General features: G+C 46.7%; 1 protein-coding gene across 1 annotated transcript in view; it reads right to left on the reverse strand.

Moving 5' to 3' along the window:
* Nucleotides 1-24250, reverse strand: part of RRP8 (ribosomal RNA processing 8) — a 112232-nt gene that overhangs the window by 60215 nt on the left and 27767 nt on the right. The window contains exons 2-3 of the mRNA XM_053705694.1: nucleotides 20430-20557; nucleotides 7814-7967 (exon numbers count right to left, since the gene is read on the reverse strand). Coding sequence (XP_053561669.1) covers nucleotides 7814-7967; nucleotides 20430-20557 — 282 coding nt within the window. The remainder of the gene's footprint in view (nucleotides 1-7813; nucleotides 7968-20429; nucleotides 20558-24250) is intronic.

The following is a 24250-nucleotide window of genomic DNA, read 5'->3' on the forward strand; positions in this document are numbered from 1 at the left end:
ATACCTTATTTGCAGGATTCCCCGCACGCTATTCCCTTTCTGAAAGTTACCCCACTCCTCAGAATGTGCGAGAACAGCCAGTGGATCTTAGTTACTTCTGCTAAGAACATAGAAAACGCAGGCAGATTCTTCTTCCAAATACTGCCTGAGAACAAACAGCACACTCCGGTGCCATTTAAAATAACAAACTTTTGATTGAAGAAATAAACTAAGTATAAAACACCACAGACCTCTCACAACCTCCTATCTAGTTGAGTGTTGCAAGAGAATGACTGGATATGACATGTGAGGGGAGGAGCTATATAGCAGCTCTGCTTGGGTGATCCTCTTGCAACTTCCTGTTGGGAAGGGAATATATCCCATAAGTAATGGATGACCCGTGGACTGAATACACTTAACAAGAGAAATAAACAGTTATGCCCGCTCCTTACTCAGTCATCTGAGCACTATATAACACCACCCAGCGCTCCTGGCTAAAATTATTGCAAAGTCGGACTGTCTGGAGGAAATAATAATATGTGTGTTGTCCACCTTATTAACTCATGACATCCACATATATGCATAGGGATTCCTTACCAAGGCCCATAAACCGCAATAATAAAGCACAGTCTGATCTGAGTATCTGCTTCCAAGCCCCAGAATAAAAGAACTGCACTTACCTTCATGCTGAGGAAAACGCATGAAATACCCACAGTGTCAAGAGGTCCACTCTTCCTCCTGAGGTCCTGTGAATCGTGAAGGGGCTTAGGCAAATTCACTAAGTCCACATCCAGACAGCACCAACAAGGGAGGCGCAGTGAGACTAAAATCCCACAAGTTCCCAAGCATAATTGGAATCCAGAAACTGCCCGGCAGTAAAATAGCACACTTTGGCACCATTTAAAAAACATAATTTATGTAAGAACTTACCTGATAAATTAATTTCTTTCATATTAGCAAGAGTCCATGAGCTAGTGACGTATGGGATATACATTCCTACCAGGAGGGGCAAAGTTTCCCAAACCTCAAAATGCCTATAAATACACCCCTCACCACACCCACAATTCAGTTTAACGAATAGCCAAGAAGTGGGGTGATAAAAAAGTGCGAAAGCATAAAAAATAAGGAATTGGAACAATTGTGCTTTATACAAAATCATAACCACCACAAAAAAAAGGGTGGGCCTCATGGACTCTTGCTAATATGAAAGAAATGAATTTATCAGGTAAGTTCTTACATAAATTATGTTTTCTTTCATGTAATTAGCAAGAGTCCATGAGCTAGTGACGTATGGGATAATGACTACCCAAGAAGTGGATCTTTCCACACAAGAGTCACTAGAGAGGGAGGGATAAAATAAAGACAGCCAATTCCTGCTGAAAATAATCCACACCCAAAATAAAGTTTAACGAAAAACATAAGCAGAAGATTCAAACTGAAACCGCTGCCTGAAGTACTTTTCTACCAAAAACTGCTTCAGAAGAAGAAAATACATCAAAATGGTAGAATTTAGTAAAAGTATGCAAAGAGGACCAAGTCGCTGCTTTGCAGATCTGGTCAACCGAAGCTTCATTCCTAAACGCCCAGGAAGTAGAAACTGACCTAGTAGAATGAGCTGTAATCCTCTGAGGCGGAGTTTTACCCGACTCAACATAGGCAAGATGAATTAAGGATTTCAACCAAGATGCCAAAGAAATGGCAGAAGCTTTCTGGCCTTTTCTAGAACCGGAAAAGATAACAAATAGACTAGAAGTCTTACGAAAAGATTTCGTAGCTTCAACATAATATTTCAAAGCTCTAACAACATCCAAAGAATGCAACGATTTCTCCTTAGAATTCTTAGGATTAGGACATAATGAAGGAACCACAATTTCTCTACTAATGTTGTTGGAATTCACAACTTTAGGTAAAAATTCAAAAGAAGTTCGCAACACCGCCTTATCCTGATGAAAAATCAGAAAAGGAGACTCACAAGAAAGAGCAGATAATTCAGAAACTCTTCTGGCAGAAGAGATAGCCAAAAGGAACAAAACTTTCCAAGAAAGTAATTTAATGTCCAATGAATGCATAGGTTCAAACGGAGGAGCTTGAAGAGCTCCCAGAACCAAATTCAAACTCCAAGGAGGAGAAATTGACTTAATGACAGGTTTTATACGAACCAAAGCTTGTACAAAACAATGAATATCAGGAAGAATAGCAATCTTTCTGTGAAAAAGAACAGAAAGAGCAGAGATTTGTCCTTTCAAAGAACTTGCGGACAAACCCTTATCTAAACCATCCTGAAGGAACTGTAAAATTCTCGGTATTCTAAAAGAATGCCAGGAAAAATGATGAGAAAGACACCAAGAAATATAAGTCTTCCAGACTCTATAATATATCTCTCGAGATACAGATTTACGAGCCTGTAACATAGTATTAATCACAGAGTCAGAGAAACCTCTTTGACCAAGAATCAAGCGTTCAATCTCCATACCTTTAAATTTAAGGATTTCAGATCCTGATGGAAAAAAGGACCTTGTGACAGAAGGTCTGGTCTTAACGGAAGAGTCCACGGTTGGCAAGAGGCCATCCGGACAAGATCCGCATACCAAAACCTTTGAGGCCATGCCGGAGCTACCAGCAGAACAAACGAGCATTCCTTCAGAATCTTGGAGATTACTCTTGGAAGAAGAACTAGAGGCGGAAAGATATAGGCAGGATGATACTTCCAAGGAATTGATAATGCATCCACTGCCTCCGCCTAAGGATCCCGGGATCTGGACAGATACCTGGGAAGTTTCTTGTTTAGATGGGACGCCATCAGATCTATTTCTGGAAGTTCCCACATTTGAACAATCTGAAGAAATACCTCTGGGTGAAGAGACCATTCGCCCGGATGCAACGTTTGGCGACTGAGATAATCCGCTTCCCAATTGTCTATACCTGGGATATGAACCGCAGAGATTAGACAGGAGCTGGATTCCGCCCAAACCAAAATTCGAGATACTTCTTTCATAGCCAGAGGACTGTGAGTCCCTCCTTGATGATTGATGTATGCCACAGTTGTGACATTGTCTGTCTGAAAACAAATGAACGATTCTCTCTTCAGAAGAGGCCAAAACTGAAGAGCTCTGAAAATTGCACTGAGTTCCAAAATATTGATCGGTAATCTCACCTCCTGAGATTCCCAAACTCCTTGTGCCGTCAGAGATCCCCACACAGCTCCCCAACCTGTGAGACTTGCATCTGTTGAAATTACAGTCCAGGTCGGAAGCACAAAAGAAGCCCCCTGAATTAAACGATGGTGATCTGTCCACCATGTTAGAGAGTGTCGAACAATCGGTTTTAAAGATATTAATTGAAATATCTTCGTGTAATCCTTGCACCATTGCTTCAGCATACAGAGCTGAAGAGGTCGCATGTGAAAACGAGCAAAGGGGATCGCGTCCGATGCAGCAGTCATAAGACCTAGAATTTCCATGCATAAGGCTACCGAAGGGAATGATTGTGACTGAAGGTTTCGACAAGCTGTAATCAACTTTAGACGTCTCTTGTCTGTTAAAGACAGAGTCATGGACACTGAATCCATCTGGAAACCCAGAAAGGTTACCCTTGTCTGAGGAATCAAAGAACTTTTTGGTAAATTGATCCTCCAACCATGATCTTGAAGAAACAACACAAGTCGATTCGTATGAGATTCTGCTAAATGAAAAGACTGAGCAAGTACCAAGATATCGTCCAAATAAGGAAATACCACAATACCCTGTTCTCTGATTACAGACAGCAGGGCACCGAGAACTTTTGTAAAAATTCTTGGAGCTGTAGCTAGGCCAAACGGCAGAGCCACAAACTGGTAATGCTTGTCCAGAAACGAGAATCTCAGGAACTGATAATGATCTGGATGAATCGGAATATGCAGATATGCATCCTGTAAATCTATTGTGGACATATAATTCCCTTGCTGAACAAAAGGTAAGATAGTCCTTACAGTTACCATATTGAATGTTGGTATCCTTACATAACGATTCAATATTTTTAGATCCAGAACTGGTCTGAAAGAATTCTCCTTCTTTGGTACAATGAAGAGATTTGAATAAAACCCCATCCCCTGTTCCGGAACTGGAACTGGCATAATTACTCCAGTCAACTCTAGATCTGAAACACATTTCAGAAATGCTTGAGCTTTTACTGGATTTACTGGGACACGGGAAAGAAAAAATCTCTTTGCAGGAGGTCTCAACTTGAAACCAATTCTGTACCCTTCTGAAACAATGCTCTGAATCCAAAGATTGTGAACAGAATTGATCCAAATTTCCTTGAAAAAACGTAACCTGCCCCCTACCAGCTGAGCTGGAATGAGGGCCGCACCTTCATGTGGACTTAGAAGCAGGCTTTGCCTTTCTAGCTGGTTTGGATTTATTCCAAACTGGAGATGGTCTCCAAACTGAAACTGCTCCTGAGGATGAAGGATCAGGCTTTTGTTCTTTGTTGAAACGAAAGGAACGAAAACGATTATTAGCCCTGTTTTTACCTTTAGATTTTTTATCCTGTGGTAAAAAAGTTCCTTTCCCACCAGTAACAGTTGAAATAATGGAATCCAACTGAGAACCAAATAATTTGTTACCCTGGAAAGAAATGGAAAGTAAAGTTGATTTAGAAGCCATATCAGCATTCCAAGTTTTAAGCCATAAAGCTCTTCTAGCTAAAATAGCTAGAGACATAAACCTGACATCAACTCTGATAATATCAAAAATGGCATCACAGATAAAATTATTAGCATGTTGAAGAAGAATAATAATATCATGAGAATCACGATGTGTTACTTGTTGCGCTAAAGTTTCCAACCAAAAAGTTGAAGCCGCAGCAACATCAGCCAAAGATATAGCAGGTCTAAGAAGATTACCTGAACCCAGATAAGCTTTTCTTAGAAAGGACTCAATTTTCCTATCTAGAGGATCCTTAAACGAAGTACCATCTGACGTAGGAATAGTAGTACGTTTAGCAAGGGTAGAAATAGCCCCATCAACTTTAGGGATCTTGTCCCAAAATTCTAATCTGTCAGACGGCACAGGATATAATTGCTTAAAACGTTTAGAAGGAGTAAATGAATTACCCAAATTTTCCCATTCTTTGGAAATTACTGCAGAGATAGCATCAGGAACAGGAAAAACTTCTGGAATAACTACAGGAGATTTAAAAACCTTATTTAAACGTTTAGATTTAGTATCAAGAGGACCAGAATCCTCTATTTCTAAAGCAATTAGGACTTCTTTAAGTAAAGAACGAATAAATTCCATTTTAAATAAATATGAAGATTTATCAGCATCAACCTCTGAGACAGAATCCTCTGAACCAGAGGAATCATCAGAATCAGAATGATGATGTTCAGTTAAAAATTCATCTGTAGGGAGAGAAGTTTTAAAAGATTTTTTACGTTTACTAGAAGGAGAAATAACAGACATAGCCTTCTTTATGGATTCTGAAACAAAATCTCTTATATTATCAGGAACATTCTGCACCTTAGATGTTGAAGGAACTGCAACAGGCAATGGTACTTTACTAAAGGAAATATTATCTGCTTTAACAAGTTTGTCATGACAATCAATACAAACAACAGCTGGAGGAATAGCTACCAAAAGTTTACAGCAGATACACTTAGCTTTGGTAGATTCAGCACTTGACAGCGATTTTCCTGTAGTATCTTCTGACTCAGATGCAACGTGAGACATCTTGCAATATGTAAGAGAAAAAACAACATATATATAAAGCAAAATTGATCAAATTCCTTAAATGACAGTTTCAGGAATGGGAAAAAATGCCAAGGAACAAGCTTCTAGCAACCAGAAGCAATAAAAAATGAGACTTAAATAATGTGGAGACAAAAGTGACGCCCATATTTTTTCGCGCCAAATAAGACGCCCACATTATTTGGCGCCTAAATGCTTTTTGGCGCCAAAAATGACGCCACATCCGGAACGCCGACATTTTTGGCGCAAAATAACGTCAAAAAATGACGCAACTTCCGGCGACACGTATGACGCCGGAAACGGAAATATAATTTTTGCGCCAAAAAAGTCCGCGCCAAGAATGACGCAATAAAATGAAGCATTTTCAGCCCCCGCGAGCCTAACAGCCCACAGGGAAAAAAGTCAAATTTTAAGGTAAGAAAAAAGTTAAAATGCATTATCCCAAATATGAAACTGACTGTCTGAAAATAAGGAATGTTGAACATTCTGAGTCAAGGCAAATAAATGTTTGAATACATATATTTAGAACTTTATAAACAAAGTGCCCAACCATAGCTTAGAGTGTCACAGAAAATAAGACTTACTTACCCCAGGACACTCATCTACATATAGTAGATAGCCAAACCAGTACTGAAACGAGAATCAGCAGAGGTAATGGTATATATAAGAGTATATCGTCGATCTGAAAAGGGAGGTAAGAGATGAATCTCTACGACCGATAACAGAGAACCTATGAAATAGACCCCTTAGAAGGAGATCACTGCATTCAAATAGGCAATACTCTCCTCACATCCCTCTGACATTCACTGCACGCTGAGAGGAAAACCGGGCTCCAACTTGCTGCGGAGCGCATATCAACGTAGAATCTAGCACAAACTTACTTCACCACCTCCATCGGAGGCAAAGTTTGTAAAACTGAATTGTGGGTGTGGTGAGGGGTGTATTTATAGGCATTTTGAGGTTTGGGAAACTTTGCCCCTCCTGGTAGGAATGTATATCCCATACGTCACTAGCTCATGGACTCTTGCTAATTACATGAAAGAAATAAAACTCTCTTGATTGAAGAATCTAAACTAACACCTCACTTTACCTCTTCCTATCACTAACACAAGCAAAGAGAATGACTGGGGTGGGAGGGAAGGGAGGATGTGGTGCTCTTTGCCTCCTCCTGCTGACCAGGAGGCGTAATCCCATAAATAAGGATGAAATCCGTGGACTCTTCATATCTTGTAAAAGAAACCTTATTGATGTGGATATTTTGGAGCGCTACTTTTTCACTCATTTTGCATATTGATACCGATGGGATCTATACAGGTTTAAAGTGGTACGCATTGGCGATACAAGACTTTTTTAGCCCAGTACCCTATTACATATATCTTCTGTGGTTTTGGGGTATAACTGTTTTGAACTACAGAGCATTTATCTCTATGTACTGTTGCTCCTTAATGCGTTTTCCCCTCTTGCATACCCAACAACCACAGGCTCCCATAATACAAAAGCACACTGTCAGTACCCATCATGTGATTAGTAACCCCCGCTGACAGTTATCAGTCATGTGATTAGTGACCATACCCTGCTGAAAGTTATCAGTCATGTGATTAGTGACCGTACCCCGCTCCTCGCTGACAGTTATCAGTCATGTGATTAGTGACCGTACCCCGCTCCTCGCTAAGTTATCAGTCATGTGATTAGTGACCGTACCCCACTGACAGTTATTAGTCATGTGATTAGTGACCGTACCCAGCTCCTCGCTGACAGTTATCAGTCATGTGATTAGTGACCGTATCCCACTCCTTGCTGACAGTTATCAGTCATGTGATTAGTGACCGTATCCCGCTCCTCGCTGACAGTTATCAGTCATGTGATTAGTGACCGTATCCCACTCCTTGCTGACAGTTATCAGTCATGTGATTAGTGACCGTACCTCGCTCCTCGCTGACAGTTATCAGTCATGTGATTAGTGACCGTACCCCGCTCCTCGCTGACAGTTATCAGTCATGTGATTAGTGACCGTATCCCACTCCTCGCTGACAGTTATCAGTCATGTGATTAGTGACCGTACCCCGCTCCTCGCTGACAGTTATTAGTCATGTTACTACTGACCGTACCCTGTGCCTCGGCTCGCTTGGGTTTCTTTTTGAGTAGAACGTCTGGTGGACTTTCATTGTCCTTAGACTCCTGCAGACGTGGTGTCTCTAGTGAGCGTAGAATCTCTATCAGTTGTCGAGTTCTCTTTAAACGCTTCTTCCGACTTGAAGCCACCTGTATATGAAGTAAACAATTACTCATTAAGTACAAGACAGTTCTGTTGTGATCACGCAAGGCTTAACGTTTAACACAAATCAAAATCCTTTACACTGCAGCCACCATTTATTTGCAGGAGCCGATGTGGGATTAGCCTGGTTGTCCCTGCCCTCCCATAGCACAAATTACAGCACTTTGTTTTCATAGGGACAACCCTTAAAGTGGCAATAAATTGTGCGGCTGTGCATGCGAGGTACCGGCTGTTATATGAGGGTGTGCAGCTGTGCATGCGAGGTACCGGCTGTTATATGAGGGTGTGCAGCTGTGCATGCGAGGTACCTACTGTTATATGAGGGTGTGCAGCTGTGCATGCGAGGTACCTACTGTTATATGAGGGTGTGCAGCTATGCATGCGAGGTACCTACTGTTATATGAGGGTGTGCAGCTGTGCATGCGAGGTACCTACTGTTATATGAGGGTGTGCAGCTGTGCATGCGAGGTACCTACTGTTATATGAGGGTGTGCAGCTGTGCATGCGAGGTACCGGCTGTTATATGAGGGTGTGCAGCTGTGCATGCGAGGTACCTACTGTTATATGAGGGAGTACAGCTGTGCATGCGAGGTACCGGCTGTTATATGAGGGTGTGCAGCTGTGCATGCGAGGTACCTACTGTTATATGAGGGTGTGCAGCTGTGCATGCGAGGTACCTTTTGTTATATGAGGGTGTGCAGCTATGCATGCGAGGTACCTACTGTTATATGAGGGTGTGCGGCTGTGCATGCGAGGTACCGGCTGTTATATGAGGGTGTGCGGCTGTGCATGCGAGGTACCGGCTGTTATATGAGGGTGTGCGGCTGTGCATGCGAGGTACCGGCTGTTATATGAGGGTGTGCGGCTGTGCATGCGAGGTACCGGCTGTTATATGAGGGTGTGCGGCTGTGCATGCGAGGTACCGGCTGTTATATGAGGGTGTGCGGCTGTGCATGCGAGGTACCGGCTGTTATATGAGGGTGTGCAGCTGTGCATGCGAGGTACCGGCTGTTATATGAGGGTGTGCAGCTGTGCATGCGAGGTACCGGCTGTTATATGAGGGTGTGCAGCTGTGCATGCGAGGTACCTACTGTTATATGAGGGTGTGCAGCTGTGCATGCGAGGTACCTACTGTTATAAGAGGGTGTGCAGCTGTGCATGCGAGGTACCTACTGTTATATGAGGGTGTGCAGCTGTGCATGCGAGGTACCGGCTGTTATATAAGGGAGTGCAGCTGTGCATGCGAGGTACCTACTGTTATAGGAGGGTGTGCAGCTGTGCATGCGAGGTACCTACTGTTATATGAGGGTGTGCAGCTGTGCATGCGAGGTACCGGCTGTTATATGAGGGTGTGCAGCTGTGCATGCGAGGTATCTACTGTTATATGAGGGAGTGCAGCTGTGCATGCGAGGTATCTACTGTTATATGAGGGAGTGCAGCTGTGCATGCGAGGTACCGGCTGTTATAGGAGGGTGTGCAGCTGTGCATGCGAGGTACCGGCTGTTATATGAGGGTGTGCAGCTGTGCATGCGAGGTACCGGCTGTTATATGAGGGTGTGCAGCTGTACATGCGAGGTACCTACTGTTATATGAGGGTGTGCAGCTGTACATGCGAGGTACCTACTGTTATATGAGGGTGTGCAGCTGTGCATGCGAGGTACCGGCTGTTATATAAGGGAGTGCAGCTGTGCATGCGAGGTACCTACTGTTATAGGAGGGTGTGCAGCTGTGCATGCGAGGTACCTACTGTTATAGGAGGGTGTGCAGCTGTGCATGCGAGGTACCGGCTGTTATAGGAGGGTGTGCAGCTGTGCATGCGAGGTACCTACTGTTATAGGAGGGTGTGCAGCTGTGCATGCGAGGTACCGGCTGTTATAGGAGGGTGTGCAGCTGTGCATGCGAGGTACCTACTGTTATATGAGGGTGTGCAGCAGTGCATGCGAGGTACCGGCTGTTATAGGAGGGTGTGCAGCTGTACATGCGAGGTACCTACTGTTATAGGAGGGAGTGCAGCTGTGCATGCGAGGTACCGGCTGTTATAGGAGGGTGTGCAGCTGTGCATGCGAGGTACCTACTGTTATATGAGGGAGTGCAGCTGTGCATGCGAGGTACCTACTGTTATATGAGGGTGTGCAGCTGTGCATGCGAGGTACCTACTGTTATATGAGGGTGTGCAGCTGTGCATGCGAGGTACCTACTGTTATATGAGGGTGTGCAGCTCTGCATGAGAGGTACCTACTGTTATATGAGGGTGTGCAGCTGTGCATGCGAGGTACCGGCTGTTATATGAGGGTGTGCAGCTGTGCATGCGAGGTACCTACTGTTATATGAGGGAGTGCAGCTGTGCATGCGAGGTACCTACTGTTATATGAGGATGTGCAGCTGTGCATGCGAGGTACCGGCTGTTATATGAGGGTGTGCGGCTGTGCATGCGAGGTACCGGCTGTTATATGAGGGTGTGCGGCTGTGCATGCGAGGTACCGGCTGTTATATGAGGGTGTGCAGCTGTGCATGCGAGGTACCTACTGTTATATGAGGGTGTGCAGCTGTGCATGCGAGGTACCTACTGTTATATGAGGGTGTGCAGCTGTGCATGCGAGGTACCGGCTGTTATATGAGGGTGTGCAGCTGTGCATGCGAGGTACCGGCTGTTATATGAGGGTGTGCAGCTGTGCATGCGAGGTACCGGCTGTTATATGAGGGTGTGCAGCTGTGCATGCGAGGTACCTACTGTTATATGAGGGTGTGCAGCTGTGCATGCGAGGTACCTACTGTTATATGAGGGTGTGCAGCTGTGCATGCGAGGTACCTACTGTTATATGAGGGTGTGCGGCTGTGCATGCGAGGTACCTACTGTTATATGAGGGTGTGCAGCTGTGCATGCAAGGTACCTACTGTTATATGAGGGTGTGCAGCTGTGCATGCGAGGTACCTACTGTTATATGAGGGTGTGCAGCTGTGCATGCGAGGGTACCGGCTGTTATAGGAGGGTGTGCAGCTGTGCATGCGAGGGTACCGGCTGTTATATGAGGGTGTGCAGCTGTGCATGCGAGGTACCTACTGTTATATGAGGGTGTGCAGCTGTGCATGCGAGGTACCTACTGTTATATGAGGGTGTGCAGCTGTGCATGCGAGGTACCTACTGTTATATGAGGGTGTGCAGCTGTGCATGCGAGGTACCTACTGTTATATGAGGGAGTGCAGCTGTGTATGCGAGGTACCGGCTGTTATAGGAGGGTGTGCAGCTGTGCATGCGAGGTACCGGCTGTTATATGAGGGTGTGCAGCTGTGCATGCGAGGTATCTACTGTTATATGAGGGTGTGCAGCTGTGCATGCGAGGTACCGGCTGTTATAGGAGGGTGTGCAGCTGTGCATGCGAGGTACCTACTGTTATATGAGGGTGTGCAGCTGTGCATGCGAGGTACCGGCTGTTATAGGAGGGTGTGCAGCTGTGCATGCGAGGTACCGGCTGTTATAGGAGGGTGTGCAGCTGTGCATGCGAGGTACCTTCTGTTATATGAGGGTGTGCAGCTGTGCATGTGAGGTACCTACTGTTATATGAGGGTGTGCAGCTGTGCATGTGAGGTACCTACTGTTATATGAGGGTGTGCAGCTGTGCATGTGAGGTACCTACTGTTATATGAGGGTGTGCAGCTGTGCATGCGAGGTATCTACTGTTATATGAGGGTGTGCAGCTGTGCATGCGAGGTACCGGCTGTTATATGAGGGTGTGCAGCTGTGCATGCGAGGTACCGGCTGTTATATGAGGGTGTGCAGCTGTGCATGCGAGGTACCTACTGTTATATGAGGGTGTGCAGCTGTGCATGCGAGGTACCGGCTGTTATATGAGGGTGTGCGGCTGTGCATGCGAGGTACCTACTGTTATATGAGGGTGTGCAGCTGTGCATGCGAGGTATCTACTGTTATATGAGGGTGTGCAGCTGTGCATGCGAGGTACCGGCTGTTATATGAGGGTGTGCAGCTGTGCATGCGAGGTACCGGCTGTTATATGAGGGTGTGCAGCTGTGCATGCGAGGTACCGGCTGTTATATGAGGGTGTGCAGCTGTGCATGCGAGGTACCGGCTGTTATATGAGGGTGTGCAGCTGTGCATGCGAGGTACCGGCTGTTATATGAGGGTGTGCAGCTGTGCATGCGAGGTACGGGCTGTTATATGAGGGTGTGCAGCTGTGCATGCGAGGTACCTACTGTTATATGAGGGTGTGCAGCTGTGCATGCGAGGTACCTACTGTTATATGAGGGTGTGCAGCTGTGCATGCGAGGTACCTACTGTTATATGAGGGTGTGCAGCTGTGCATGCGAGGTACCTACTGTTATATGAGGGTGTGCAGCTGTGCATGCGAGGTACCTACTGTTATATGAGGGAGTGCAGCTGTGCATGCGAGGTACCTACTGTTATATGAGGGAGTGCATCTGTGCATGCGAGGTACCTACTGTTATATGAGGGAGTGCAGCTGTGCATGCGAGGTACCGGCTGTTATAGGAGGGTGTGCAGCTGTGCATGCGAGGTACCGGCTGTTATATGAGGGTGTGCAGCTGTGCATGCGAGGTACCTACTGTTATATGAGGGTGTGCAGCTGTGCATGCGAGGTACCTACTGTTATATGAGGGTGTGCAGCTGTGCATGCGAGGTACCTACTGTTATATGAGGGTGTGCAGCTGTGCATGCGAGGTACCTACTGTTATATGAGGGAGTGCAGCTGTGTATGCGAGGTACCGGCTGTTATAGGAGGGTGTGCAGCTGTGCATGCGAGGTACCGGCTGTTATATGAGGGTGTGCAGCTGTGCATGCGAGGTATCTACTGTTATATGAGGGTGTGCAGCTGTGCATGCGAGGTACCGGCTGTTATAGGAGGGTGTGCAGCTGTGCATGCGAGGTACCTACTGTTATATGAGGGTGTGCAGCTGTGCATGCGAGGTACCGGCTGTTATAGGAGGGTGTGCAGCTGTGCATGCGAGGTACCGGCTGTTATAGGAGGGTGTGCAGCTGTGCATGCGAGGTACCTACTGTTATATGAGGGTGTGCAGCTGTGCATGTGAGGTACCTACTGTTATATGAGGGTGTGCAGCTGTGCATGTGAGGTACCTACTGTTATATGAGGGTGTGCAGCTGTGCATGTGAGGTACCTACTGTTATATGAGGGTGTGCAGCTGTGCATGCGAGGTATCTACTGTTATATGAGGGTGTGCAGCTGTGCATGCGAGGTACCGGCTGTTATATGAGGGTGTGCAGCTGTGCATGCGAGGTACCGGCTGTTATATGAGGGTGTGCAGCTGTGCATGCGAGGTACCTACTGTTATATGAGGGTGTGCAGCTGTGCATGCGAGGTACCGGCTGTTATATGAGGGTGTGCGGCTGTGCATGCGAGGGTACCTACTGTTATATGAGGGGTGTGCAGCTGTGCATGCGAGGGTATCTACTGTTATATGAGGGTGTGCAGCTGTGCATGCGAGGTACCGGCTGTTTATATGAGGGTGTGCAGCTGTGCATGCGAGGGTACCGGCTGTTATATGAGGGTGTGCAGCTGTGCATGCGAGGGTACCGGCTGTTATATGAGGGTGTGCAGCTGTGCATGCGAGGGTACCGGCTGTTATATGAGGGTGTGCAGCTGTGCATGCGAGGTACCGGCTGTTATATGAGGGTGTGCAGCTGTGCATGCGAGGTACGGGCTGTTATATGAGGGTGTGCAGCTGTGCATGCGAGGTACCTACTGTTATATGAGGGTGTGCAGCTGTGCATGCGAGGTACCTACTGTTATATGAGGGTGTGCAGCTGTGCATGCGAGGTACCTACTGTTATATGAGGGTGTGCAGCTGTGCATGCGAGGTACCTACTGTTATATGAGGGTGTGCAGCTGTGCATGCGAGGTACCTACTGTTATATGAGGGAGTGCAGCTGTGCATGCGAGGTACCTACTGTTATATGAGGGAGTGCATCTGTGCATGCGAGGTACCTACTGTTATATGAGGGAGTGCAGCTGTGCATGCGAGGTACCGGCTGTTATATGAGGGTGTGCAGCTGTGCATGCGAGGTACGGGCTGTTATATGAGGGTGTGCAGCTGTGCATGCGAGGTACCTACTGTTATATGAGGGTGTGCAGCTGTGCATGCGAGGTACCTACTGTTATATGAGGGTGTGCAGCTGTGCATGCGAGGGTACCTACTGTTATATGAGGGTGTGCAGCTGTGCATGCGAGGTACCTACTGTTATATGAGGGTGTGCAGCTGTGCATGCGAGGTACCTACTGTTATATGAGGGTGTGCAGCTGTGCATGCGAGGTACCTACTGTTATATGAGGGTGTGCAGCTGTGCATGCGAAGGTACCTACTGTTATATGAGGGTGTGCAGCTGTGCATGCGAGGGTACCTACTGTTATATGAGGGTGTGCAGCTGTGCATGCGAGGTACCTACTGTTATATGAGGGTGTGCAGCTGTGCATGCGAGGTACCTACTGTTATATGAGGGTGTGCAGCTGTGCATGCGAGGTACCTACTGTTATATGAGGGAGTGCAGCTGTGCATGCGAGGTACCTACTGTTATATGAGGGAGTGCATCTGTGCATTCGAGGTACCTACTGTTATATGAGGGAGTGCAGCTGTGCATGCGAGGGTACCGGCTGTTATATGAGGGTGTGCAGCTGTGCATGCGAGGTACGGGCTGTTATATGAGGGTGTGCAGCTGTGCATGCGAGGTACCTACTGTTATATGAGGGTGTGCAGCTGTGCATGCGAGGTACCTTCTGTTATATGAGGGTGTGCAGCTGTGCATGCGAGGTACCTACTGTTATATGAGGGTGTGCAGCTGTGCATGCGAGGTACCGGCTGTTATATGAGGGTGTGCGGCTGTGCATGCGAGGTACCTACTGTTATATGAGGGTGTGCAGCTGTGCATGCGAGGTACCTACTGTTATATGAGGGTGTGCAGCTGTGCATGCGAGGTACCTACTGTTATATGAGGGTGTGCAGCTGTGCATGCGAGGTACCTACTGTTATATGAGGGTGTGCAGCTGTGCATGCGAGGTACCTTTTGTTATATGAGGGAGTGCAGCTGTGCATGCGAGGTACCTACTGTTATATGAGGGAGTGCAGCTGTGCATGCGAGGTACCGGCTGTTATAGGAGGGTGTGCAGCTGTACATGCGAGGTACCTACTGTTATATGAGGGAGTGCAGCTGTGCATGCGAGGTACCGGCTGTTATAGGAGGGTGTGCAGCTGTGCATACGAGGTACCTACTGTTATATGAGGGTGTGCAGCTGTGCATGCGAGGTACCTACTGTTATATGAGGGAGTGCAGCTGTGCATGCGAGGTACCTACTGTTATATGAGGGTGTGCAGCTGTGCATGTGAGGTACCTACTGTTATAGGAGGGTGTTTAGCTGTGCATGCAAGGTACCTACTGTTATATGAGGGAGTGCAGCTGTGCATGCGAGGTACCTACTGTTATATGAGGGAGTGCAGCTGTGCATGCGAGGTACCTACTGTTATATGAGGGTGTGCAGCTGTGCATGCGAGGTACCTACTGTTATATGAGGGAGTGCAGCTGTGCATGCGAGGTACCTACTGTTATATGAGGGAGTGCAGCTGTGCATGCGAGGTACCTACTGTTATATGAGGGTGTGCAGCTGTGCATGCGAGGTACCTACTGTTATATGAGGGAGTGCAGCTGTGCATGCGAGGTACCTACTGTTATATGAGGGTGTGCAGCTGTGCATGCGAGGTACCTACTGTTATATGAGGGAGTGCAGCTGTGCATGCGAGGTACCGGCTGTTATATGAGGGTGTGCGGCTGTGCATGCGAGGTACCTACTGTTATATGAGGGTGTGCGGCTGTGCATGCGAGGTACCGGCTGTTATATGAGGGTGTGCAGCTGTGCATGCGAGGTACCTACTGTTATAGGAGGGAGTGCAGCTGTGCATGCGAGGTACCTACTGTTATAGGAGGGTGTGCAGCTGTGCATGCGAGGTACCTACTGTTATATGAGGGTGTGCGGCTGTGCATGCGAGGTACGGGCTGTTATATGAGGGTGTGCAGCTGTGCATGCGAGGTACCGGCTGTTATATGAGGGAGTGCAGCTGTGCATGCGAGGTACCTACTGTTATATGAGGGAGTGCAGCTGTGCATGCGAGGTACCTACTGTTATATGAGGGTGTGCAGCTATGCATGCGAGGTACCTACTGTTATATGAGGGTGTGCAGCTGTGCATGCGAGGTACGGGCTATTATATGAGGGTGTGCGGCTGTGCATGCGAGGTACCTACTGTTATATGAGGGAGTGCAGCTGTGCATGCGAGGTACCTACTGTTATATGAGGGTGTGCAGCTGTGCATGCGAGGTACCTACTGTTATATGAGGGTGTGCAGCTGTGCATGCGAGGTACCGGCTGTTATATGAGGGTGTGCAGCTGTGCATGCGAGGTACCTACTGTTATATGAGGGTGTGCAGCTATGCATGCGAGGTACCTACTGTTATATGAGGGTGTGCAGCTGTGCATGCGAGGTACCTACTGTTATAGGAGGGTTGTGCGGCTGTGCATGCGAGGTACCTACTGTTATATGAGGGTGTGCAGCTGTGCATGCGATGGTACCTACTGTTATATGAGGGTGTGCAGCTGTGCATGCGAGGTACCTACTGTTATATGAGGGTGTGCAGCTGTGCATGCGAGGTACCTACTGTTATATGAGGGTGTGCAGCTATGCATGCGAGGTACCGGCTGTTATATGAGGGTGTGCAGCTGTGCATGCGAGGTACGGGCTATTATATGAGGGTGTGCAGCTGTGCATGCGAGGTACCTACTGTTATATGAGGGTGTGCAGCTGTGCATGCGAGGTACCTACTGTTATATGAGGGTGTGCAGCTGTGCATGCGAGGTACCGGCTGTTATATGAGGGTGTGCAGCTGTGCATGCGAGGTACCGGCTGTTATATGAGGGTGTGCGGCTGTGCATGCGAGGTACCTACTGTTATATGAGGGAGTGCAGCTGTGCATGCGAGGTACCTACTGTTATATGAGGGTGTGCAGCTGTGCATGCGAGGTACCTGCTGTTATATGAGGGTGTGCAGCTGTGCATGCGAGGTACCTACTGTTATATGAGGGTGTGCAGCTGTGCATGCGAGGTACCTACTGTTATATGAGGGTGTGCAGCTGTGCATGCGAGGTACCTACTGTTATATGAGGGAGTGCAGCTGTGCATGCAAGGTACCGGCTGTTATATGAGGGAGTGCAGCTGTGCATGCGAGGTACCTACTGTTATATGAGGGTGTGCAGCTGTGCATGCGAGGTACCGGCTGTTATATGAGGGTGTGCAGCTGTGCATGCGAGGTACCTACTGTTATATGAGGGAGTGCAGCTGTGCATGCGAGGTACCTACTGTTATATGAGGGAGTGCACAGCTGCATGCGATGGTACGCTGTATATGAGGGTGTGCAGCTGTGCTGCGAGGTACCTTACTGTTATATGAGGGTGTGCAGCTGTGCATGCGAGGTACCGGCTGTTATATGAGGGTGTGCGGCTGTGCATGCGAGGTACCTACTGTTATATGAGGGTGTGCAGCTGTGCATGCGAGGTACCTACTGTTTATAGGGTGTGCAGCTGTTGCATCGAGGTACCTACTGTTATATGAGGGTGTGCAGAGCTGTGCATGCGAGGTACCTCTGTTATAGATGAGGGTGTGCAGCTGTGCATTTGCGAGGATACCCTTTGTTAATATGAGGGAGTGCAGCTGTTGCATTGCGAGGTACTACCTGTTATATGAGGGAGTGCAGACTGTGCATGCGAGGTATCCGGCTATTATAGTGAGGGGTGTTGCAGCAGTACACTGCGAGTACCTTCTTGTTATATGAGGGAGTGCAGCTGTGCATGCGAGGTAACCAGGCTTGTTATAGGAGAGGTGTGCAGCTGTGCATACCGAGGTACCTACTGTTATATGAGGGTGTGCAGCTTGGCATAGGGCGAGGTACCTACTGTTATATGAGGGAGTGCCAGCTGTGCAAGCGAGTACCTACTGTTATATGAGGGTGTGCAGCGTGTGCAGTGTGAGGTACCCTACTGTTATAGAGGGGTGTTTAGCTGTGCATGCAAGGTACCTACTGTTATATGAGGGAGTGCAGCTGTGCATAGCGAGGTACCTACTGTTATATGAGGGGAGTGCAGCTGTGCATGCGAGGTACGCTACTGTTATATGAGGGGTGTGCAGCTGTGCATGCGAGGTACCTACTGTTATATGAGGGAGTGCAGCTGTGCATGCGAGGTACCTCCTGTTATATGAGGGAGTGCAGCTGTGCATGCAAGGTACCTACTGTTATATGAGGGTGTGCAGCTGTGCATTGCGAGGTACCTACTGTTATATGAGGGAGTGCAGGCTGTGCATGCGAGGTACCTACTGTTAATGAGGGTGTGCAGCTGTGCATGCGAGGTACCTACTGTTATATGAGGAGTGCAGCTGTGCATGCTAGGTACCGTCTGTTATATGAGGGTGTGCGGCTGTGCATGCGAGGTACCGGACTGTTATATGAAGGGTGTGCGGCTGTGCATGCGAGGGTACCGGCTGTTATAATGAGGGTGTGCAGCTGTGCATGCGAGGTACCTACTGTTATAGGAGGTGAGTGCAGCTGGTCATGCGAGGTACCTACTGTTATAGGAGGGTGTGCAGCTGTGCATGCGAGGGTACCTAATGTTATATGAGGGTGTGCGGCTGTGCATAGCGAGTTACGGGCTGTTATATGAGGGTGTGCAGCTGTGCATGCGAGGTACCGGCTGTTATATGAGGGAGTGCAGCTGTGCATGCGAGGTACCTACTGTTATATGAGGGGAGTGCAGCTGTGCATCGCGAGGTACCTACTGTTATATGAGGGGTGTGCAGCTATGCATGCAGGTACCTACTGTTATATGAGGGTGTGCAGCTGTGCATCGCGAGTGTACGGGCTATTATATGAGGGTGTGCGGGCTGTGCATGCGAGGTACCTACTGTTATATGAGGGGAGTGCAGCTGTGCATGCGAGGTACCCTACTGTTATATGAGGGTGTGCAGCTGTGCATGCGAGGTACCTACTGTTATATGAGGGTGTGCAGCTGTGCAATGCGAGGTACCGGCTGTTATATGAGGGTGTGCAGCTGTGCATGCGAGTACCTACTGTTATATGAGGGTTGTGCAGCTATGCATGCGAGGTACCTACTGTTATATGAGGGTGTGCAGCTGTGCATGCGAGGGTACCTACTGTTATATGAGGGTGTGCGGCTGTGGCATGCGAGGTACCTACTGTTATATGAGGGTGTGCAGCTGTGCATGCGAGGTACCTACTGTTATATGAGGGTGTGCAGCTGTGCATGCGAGGTACCTACTGTTATATGAGGGTGTGCAGCTGTGCATGCGAGGTACCTACTGTTATATTGAGGGTGTGCAGCTATGCATGCGAGGTACCGGCTGTTATATGAGGGTGTGGCGCAGCTGTGCATGCGAGGTACGGGCTATTATATGAGGGTGTGCAGCTGTGCATGCGAGGTACCTACTGTTATATGAGGGTGTGCAGCTGTGCATGCGAGGTACCTACTGTTATATGAGGGTGTGCAGCTGTGGCATGCGAGGTACCGGCTGTTATATGAGGGTGTGGCAGCTGTGCATGCGAGGTACCGGCTGTTTATATGAGGGTGTGCGGCTGTGCATGCGAGGTACCTACTGTTATATGAGGGGAGTGCAGCTAGTGCATGCGAGGTACCTACTGTTATATGAGGGTGTGCAGCTGTGCATGCGAGGTACCTGCTGTTATATTGAGGGTGTGCAGCTGTGCATGCCGAGGTACCTACTGTTATATGAGGGAGTGCAGCTGTGCATGCGAGGTACCTACTGTTATATGAGGGTGTGCAGCTGTGCATGCTAGGTACCTACTGTTTATATGAGGGAGTGCAGCTGTGCATGCAAGGTACCGGCTGTTATATGAGGGAGTGCAGCTGTGCATGCGAGGTACCTACTGTTATATGAGGGTGTGCAGCTGTGCATGCGAGGTACCGGCTGTTATATGAGGGTGTGCAGCTGTGCATGCGAGGTACCTACTGTTATATGAGGGAGTGCAGCTGTGCATGCGAGGTACCTACTGTTATATGAGGGAGTGCAGCTCTGCATGCGAGGTACCGGCTGTTATATGAGGGTGTGCAGCTGTGCATGCGAGGTACCTACTGTTATATGAGGGTGTGCAGCTGTGCATGCGAGGTACCTACTGTTATAGGAGGGTGTGCAGCTGTGCATGCAAGGTACGGGCTGTTATATGAGGGTGTGCAGCTGTGAATGCGAGGTACGGGCTGTTATATGAGGGAGTGCAGCTGTGCATGCGAGGTACCTACTGTTATATGAGGGTGTGAGAGTTAATATAGGGAGCTGGTCTCGCCCTCACTGTCATCACATGACACAGATATATCTATATGCGCTGGTCTCTCACCTTCTCTTTCTGAGCTCCTTCACCCTGCGCACTCACTAGTGACTCAGGCAATGACGGAGCATCTACGCTGTCATTCCAATCGCACAAGTCAAACATGGTGGTTGTGTTACAAACAGATGTTTCGGGACCTGTAAATAAAACAATTCAGGGTCAGATTGTCCGAGATAGAATCATCACAAATGCAGAGAGGGAGATTACGGCTTGTAGCCAAACAAGCCGCATTACACTACAGATTTAGTGACCTTGTCCTCTAGTGCGTCACTAAGTGTCTGTACGTTTTATTTATTGTTTCTTCTACATTAGGTGACACTGTGTGTGATGTAGTGATAGTGACATTAGTTACAGTAGGTGACACAGGCGCTATATAAAGTGTATACACCAGTACAGTAAGTGATGTAGTGATAGTGACATTAGTTACAGTAGGTGACACAGGCGCTATATAAAGTGTATACACCAGTACAGTAAGTGATGTAGTGATAGTGACATTAGGTACAGTAGGTGACACAGGCGCTATATAAAGAGTATACACTAGTACAGTAAGTGATGTAGTGATAGTGACATTAGGTACAGTAGGTGACACAGGCGCTATATAAAGTGTATACACCAGTACAGTAAGTGATGTAGTGATAGTGACATTAGGTACAGTAGGTGACACAGGCGCTATATAAAGAGTATACACTAGTACAGTAAGTGATGTAGTGATAGTGACATTAGGTACAGTAGGTGACACAGGCGCTATATAAAGTGTATACACTAGTACAGTAAGTGATGTAGTGATAGTGACATTAGGTACAGTAGGTGACACAGGCGCTATATAAAGAGTATACACCAGTACAGTAAGTGATGTAGTGATAGTGACATTAGGTACAGTAGGTGACACAGGCGCTATATAAAGAGTATACACCAGTACAGTAAGTGATGTAGTGATAGTGACATTAGGTACAGTAGGTGACACAGGCACTATATAAAGTGTATACACCAGTACAGTAAGTGATGTAGTGATAGTGACATTAGTTACAGTAGGTGACACAGGCGCTATATAAAGTGTATACACCAGTACAGTAAGTGATGTAGTGATAGTGACATTAGGTACAGTAGGTGACACAGGCACTATATAAAGAGTATACACCAGTACAGTAAGTGATGTAGTGATAGTGACATTAGGTACAGTAGGTGACACAGGCGCTATATAAAGTGTATACACTAGTACAGTAAGTGATGTAGTGATAGTGACATTAGGTACAGTAGGTGACACAGGCGCTATATAAAGAGTATACACCAGTACAGTAAGTGATGTAGTGATAGTGACATTAGATACAGTAGGTGACACAGGCGCTATATAAAGAGTATACACCAGTACAGTAAGTGATGTAGTGATAGTGACATTAGGTACAGTAGGTGACACAGGCGCTATATAAAGTGTATACACCAGTACAGTAAGTGATGTAGTGATAGTGACATTAGGTACAGTAGGTGACACAGGTGCTATATAAAGAGTATACACCAGTACAGTAAGTGATGTAGTGATAGTGACATTAGGTACAGTAGGTGACACAGGCGCTATATAAAGTGTATACACCAGTACAGTAAGTGATGTAGTGATAGTGACATTAGGTACAGTAGGTGACACAGGCGCTATATAAAGTGTATACACCAGTACAGTAAGTGATGTAGTGATAGTGACATTAGTTACAGTAGGTGACACAGGCGCTATATAAAGAGTATACACCAGTACAGTAAGTGATGTAGTGATAGTGACATTAGGTACAGTAGGTGACACAGGCGCTATATAAAGTGTATACACCAGTACAGTAAGTGATGTAGTGATAGTGACATTAGGTACAGTAGGTGACACAGGCGCTATATAAAGAGTATACACCAGTACAGTAAGTGATGTAGTGATAGTGACATTAGGTACAGTAGGTGACACAGGCGCTATATAAAGAGTATACACCAGTACAGTAAGTGATGTAGTGATAGTGACATTAGGTACAGTAGGTGACACAGGCGCTATATAAAGAGTATACACCAGTACAGTAAGTGATGTAGTGATAGTGACATTAGGTACAGTAGGTGACACAGGCGCTATATAAAGTGTATACACCAGTACAGTAAGTGATGTAGTGATAGTGACATTAGGTACAGTAGGTGACACAGGCGCTATATAAAGAGTATACACCAGTACAGTAAGTGATGTAGTGATAGTGACATTAGGTACAGTAGGTGACACAGGCGCTATATAAAGTGTATACACCAGTACAGTAAGTGATGTAGTGATAGTGACATTAGGTACAGTAGGTGACACAGGCGCTATATAAAGTGTATACACCAGTACAGTAAGTGATGTAGTGATAGTGACATTAGGTACAGTAGGTGACACAGGCGCTATATAAAGAGTATACACCAGTACAGTAAGTGATGTAGTGATAGTGACATTAGGTACAGTAGGTGACACAGGCGCTATATAAAGAGTATACACTAGTACAGTAAGTGATGTAGTGATAGTGACATTAGGTACAGTAGGTGACACAGGCGCTATATAAAGAGTATACACTAGTACAGTAAGTGATGTAGTGATAGTGACATTAGGTACAGTAGGTGACACAGGCGCTATATAAAGTGTATACACCAGTACAGTAAGTGATGTAGTGATAGTGACATTAGGTACAGTAGGTGACACAGGCGCTATATAAAGAGTATACACCAGTACAGTAAGTGATGTAGTGATAGTGACATTAGGTACAGTAGGTGACACAGGCGCTATATAAAGAGTATACACCAGTACAGTAAGTGATGTAGTGATAGTGACATTAGGTACAGTAGGTGACACAGGCGCTATATAAAGTGTATACACCAGTACAGTAAGTGATGTAGTGATAGTGACATTAGGTACAGTAGGTGACACAGGCGCTATATAAAGAGTATACACCAGTACAGTAAGTGATGTAGTGATAGTGACATTAGGTGACACAGGCGCTATATAAAGAGTATACACCAGTACAGTAAGTGATGTAGTGATAGTGACATTAGTTACAGTAGGTGACACAGGCGCTATATAAAGAGTATACACCAGTACAGTAAGTGATGTAGTGATAGTGACATTAGGTACAGTAGGTGACACAGGCGCTATATAAAGAGTATACACTAGTACAGTAAGTGATGTAGTGATAGTGACATTAGGTACAGTAGGTGACACAGGCGCTATATAAAGAGTATACACCAGTACAGTAAGTGATGTAGTGATAGTGACATTAGATACAGTAGGTGACACAGGCGCTATATAAAGAGTATACACCAGTACAGTAAGTGATGTAGTGATAGTGACATTAGGTACAGTAGGTGACACAGGCGCTATATAAAGAGTATACACCAGTACAGTAAGTGATGTAGTGATAGTGACATTAGGTACAGTAGGTGACACAGGCGCTATATAAAGAGTATACACCAGTACAGTAAGTGATGTAGTGATAGTGACATTAGGTACAGTAGGTGACACAGGCTGCTATATAAAGAGTATACACCAGTACAGTAAGTGATGTAGTGATAGTGACATTAGGTACAGTAGGTGACACAGGCGCTATATAAAGAGTATACACCAGTACAGTAAGTGATGTAGTGATAGTGACATTAGGTACAGTAGGTGACACAGGCGCTATATAAAGAGTATACACCAGTACAGTAAGTGATGTAGTGATAGTGACATTAGGTACAGTAGGTGACACAGGCGCTATATAAAGAGTATACACCTAGTACAGTAAGTGATGTAGTGATAGTGACATTAGGTACAGTAGGTGACACAGGCGCTATATAAAGTGTATACA

This window comes from Bombina bombina, chromosome 3, assembly GCF_027579735.1.
Source record: "Bombina bombina isolate aBomBom1 chromosome 3, aBomBom1.pri, whole genome shotgun sequence".
Taxonomy (NCBI): Eukaryota; Metazoa; Chordata; class Amphibia; order Anura; family Bombinatoridae; genus Bombina; species Bombina bombina.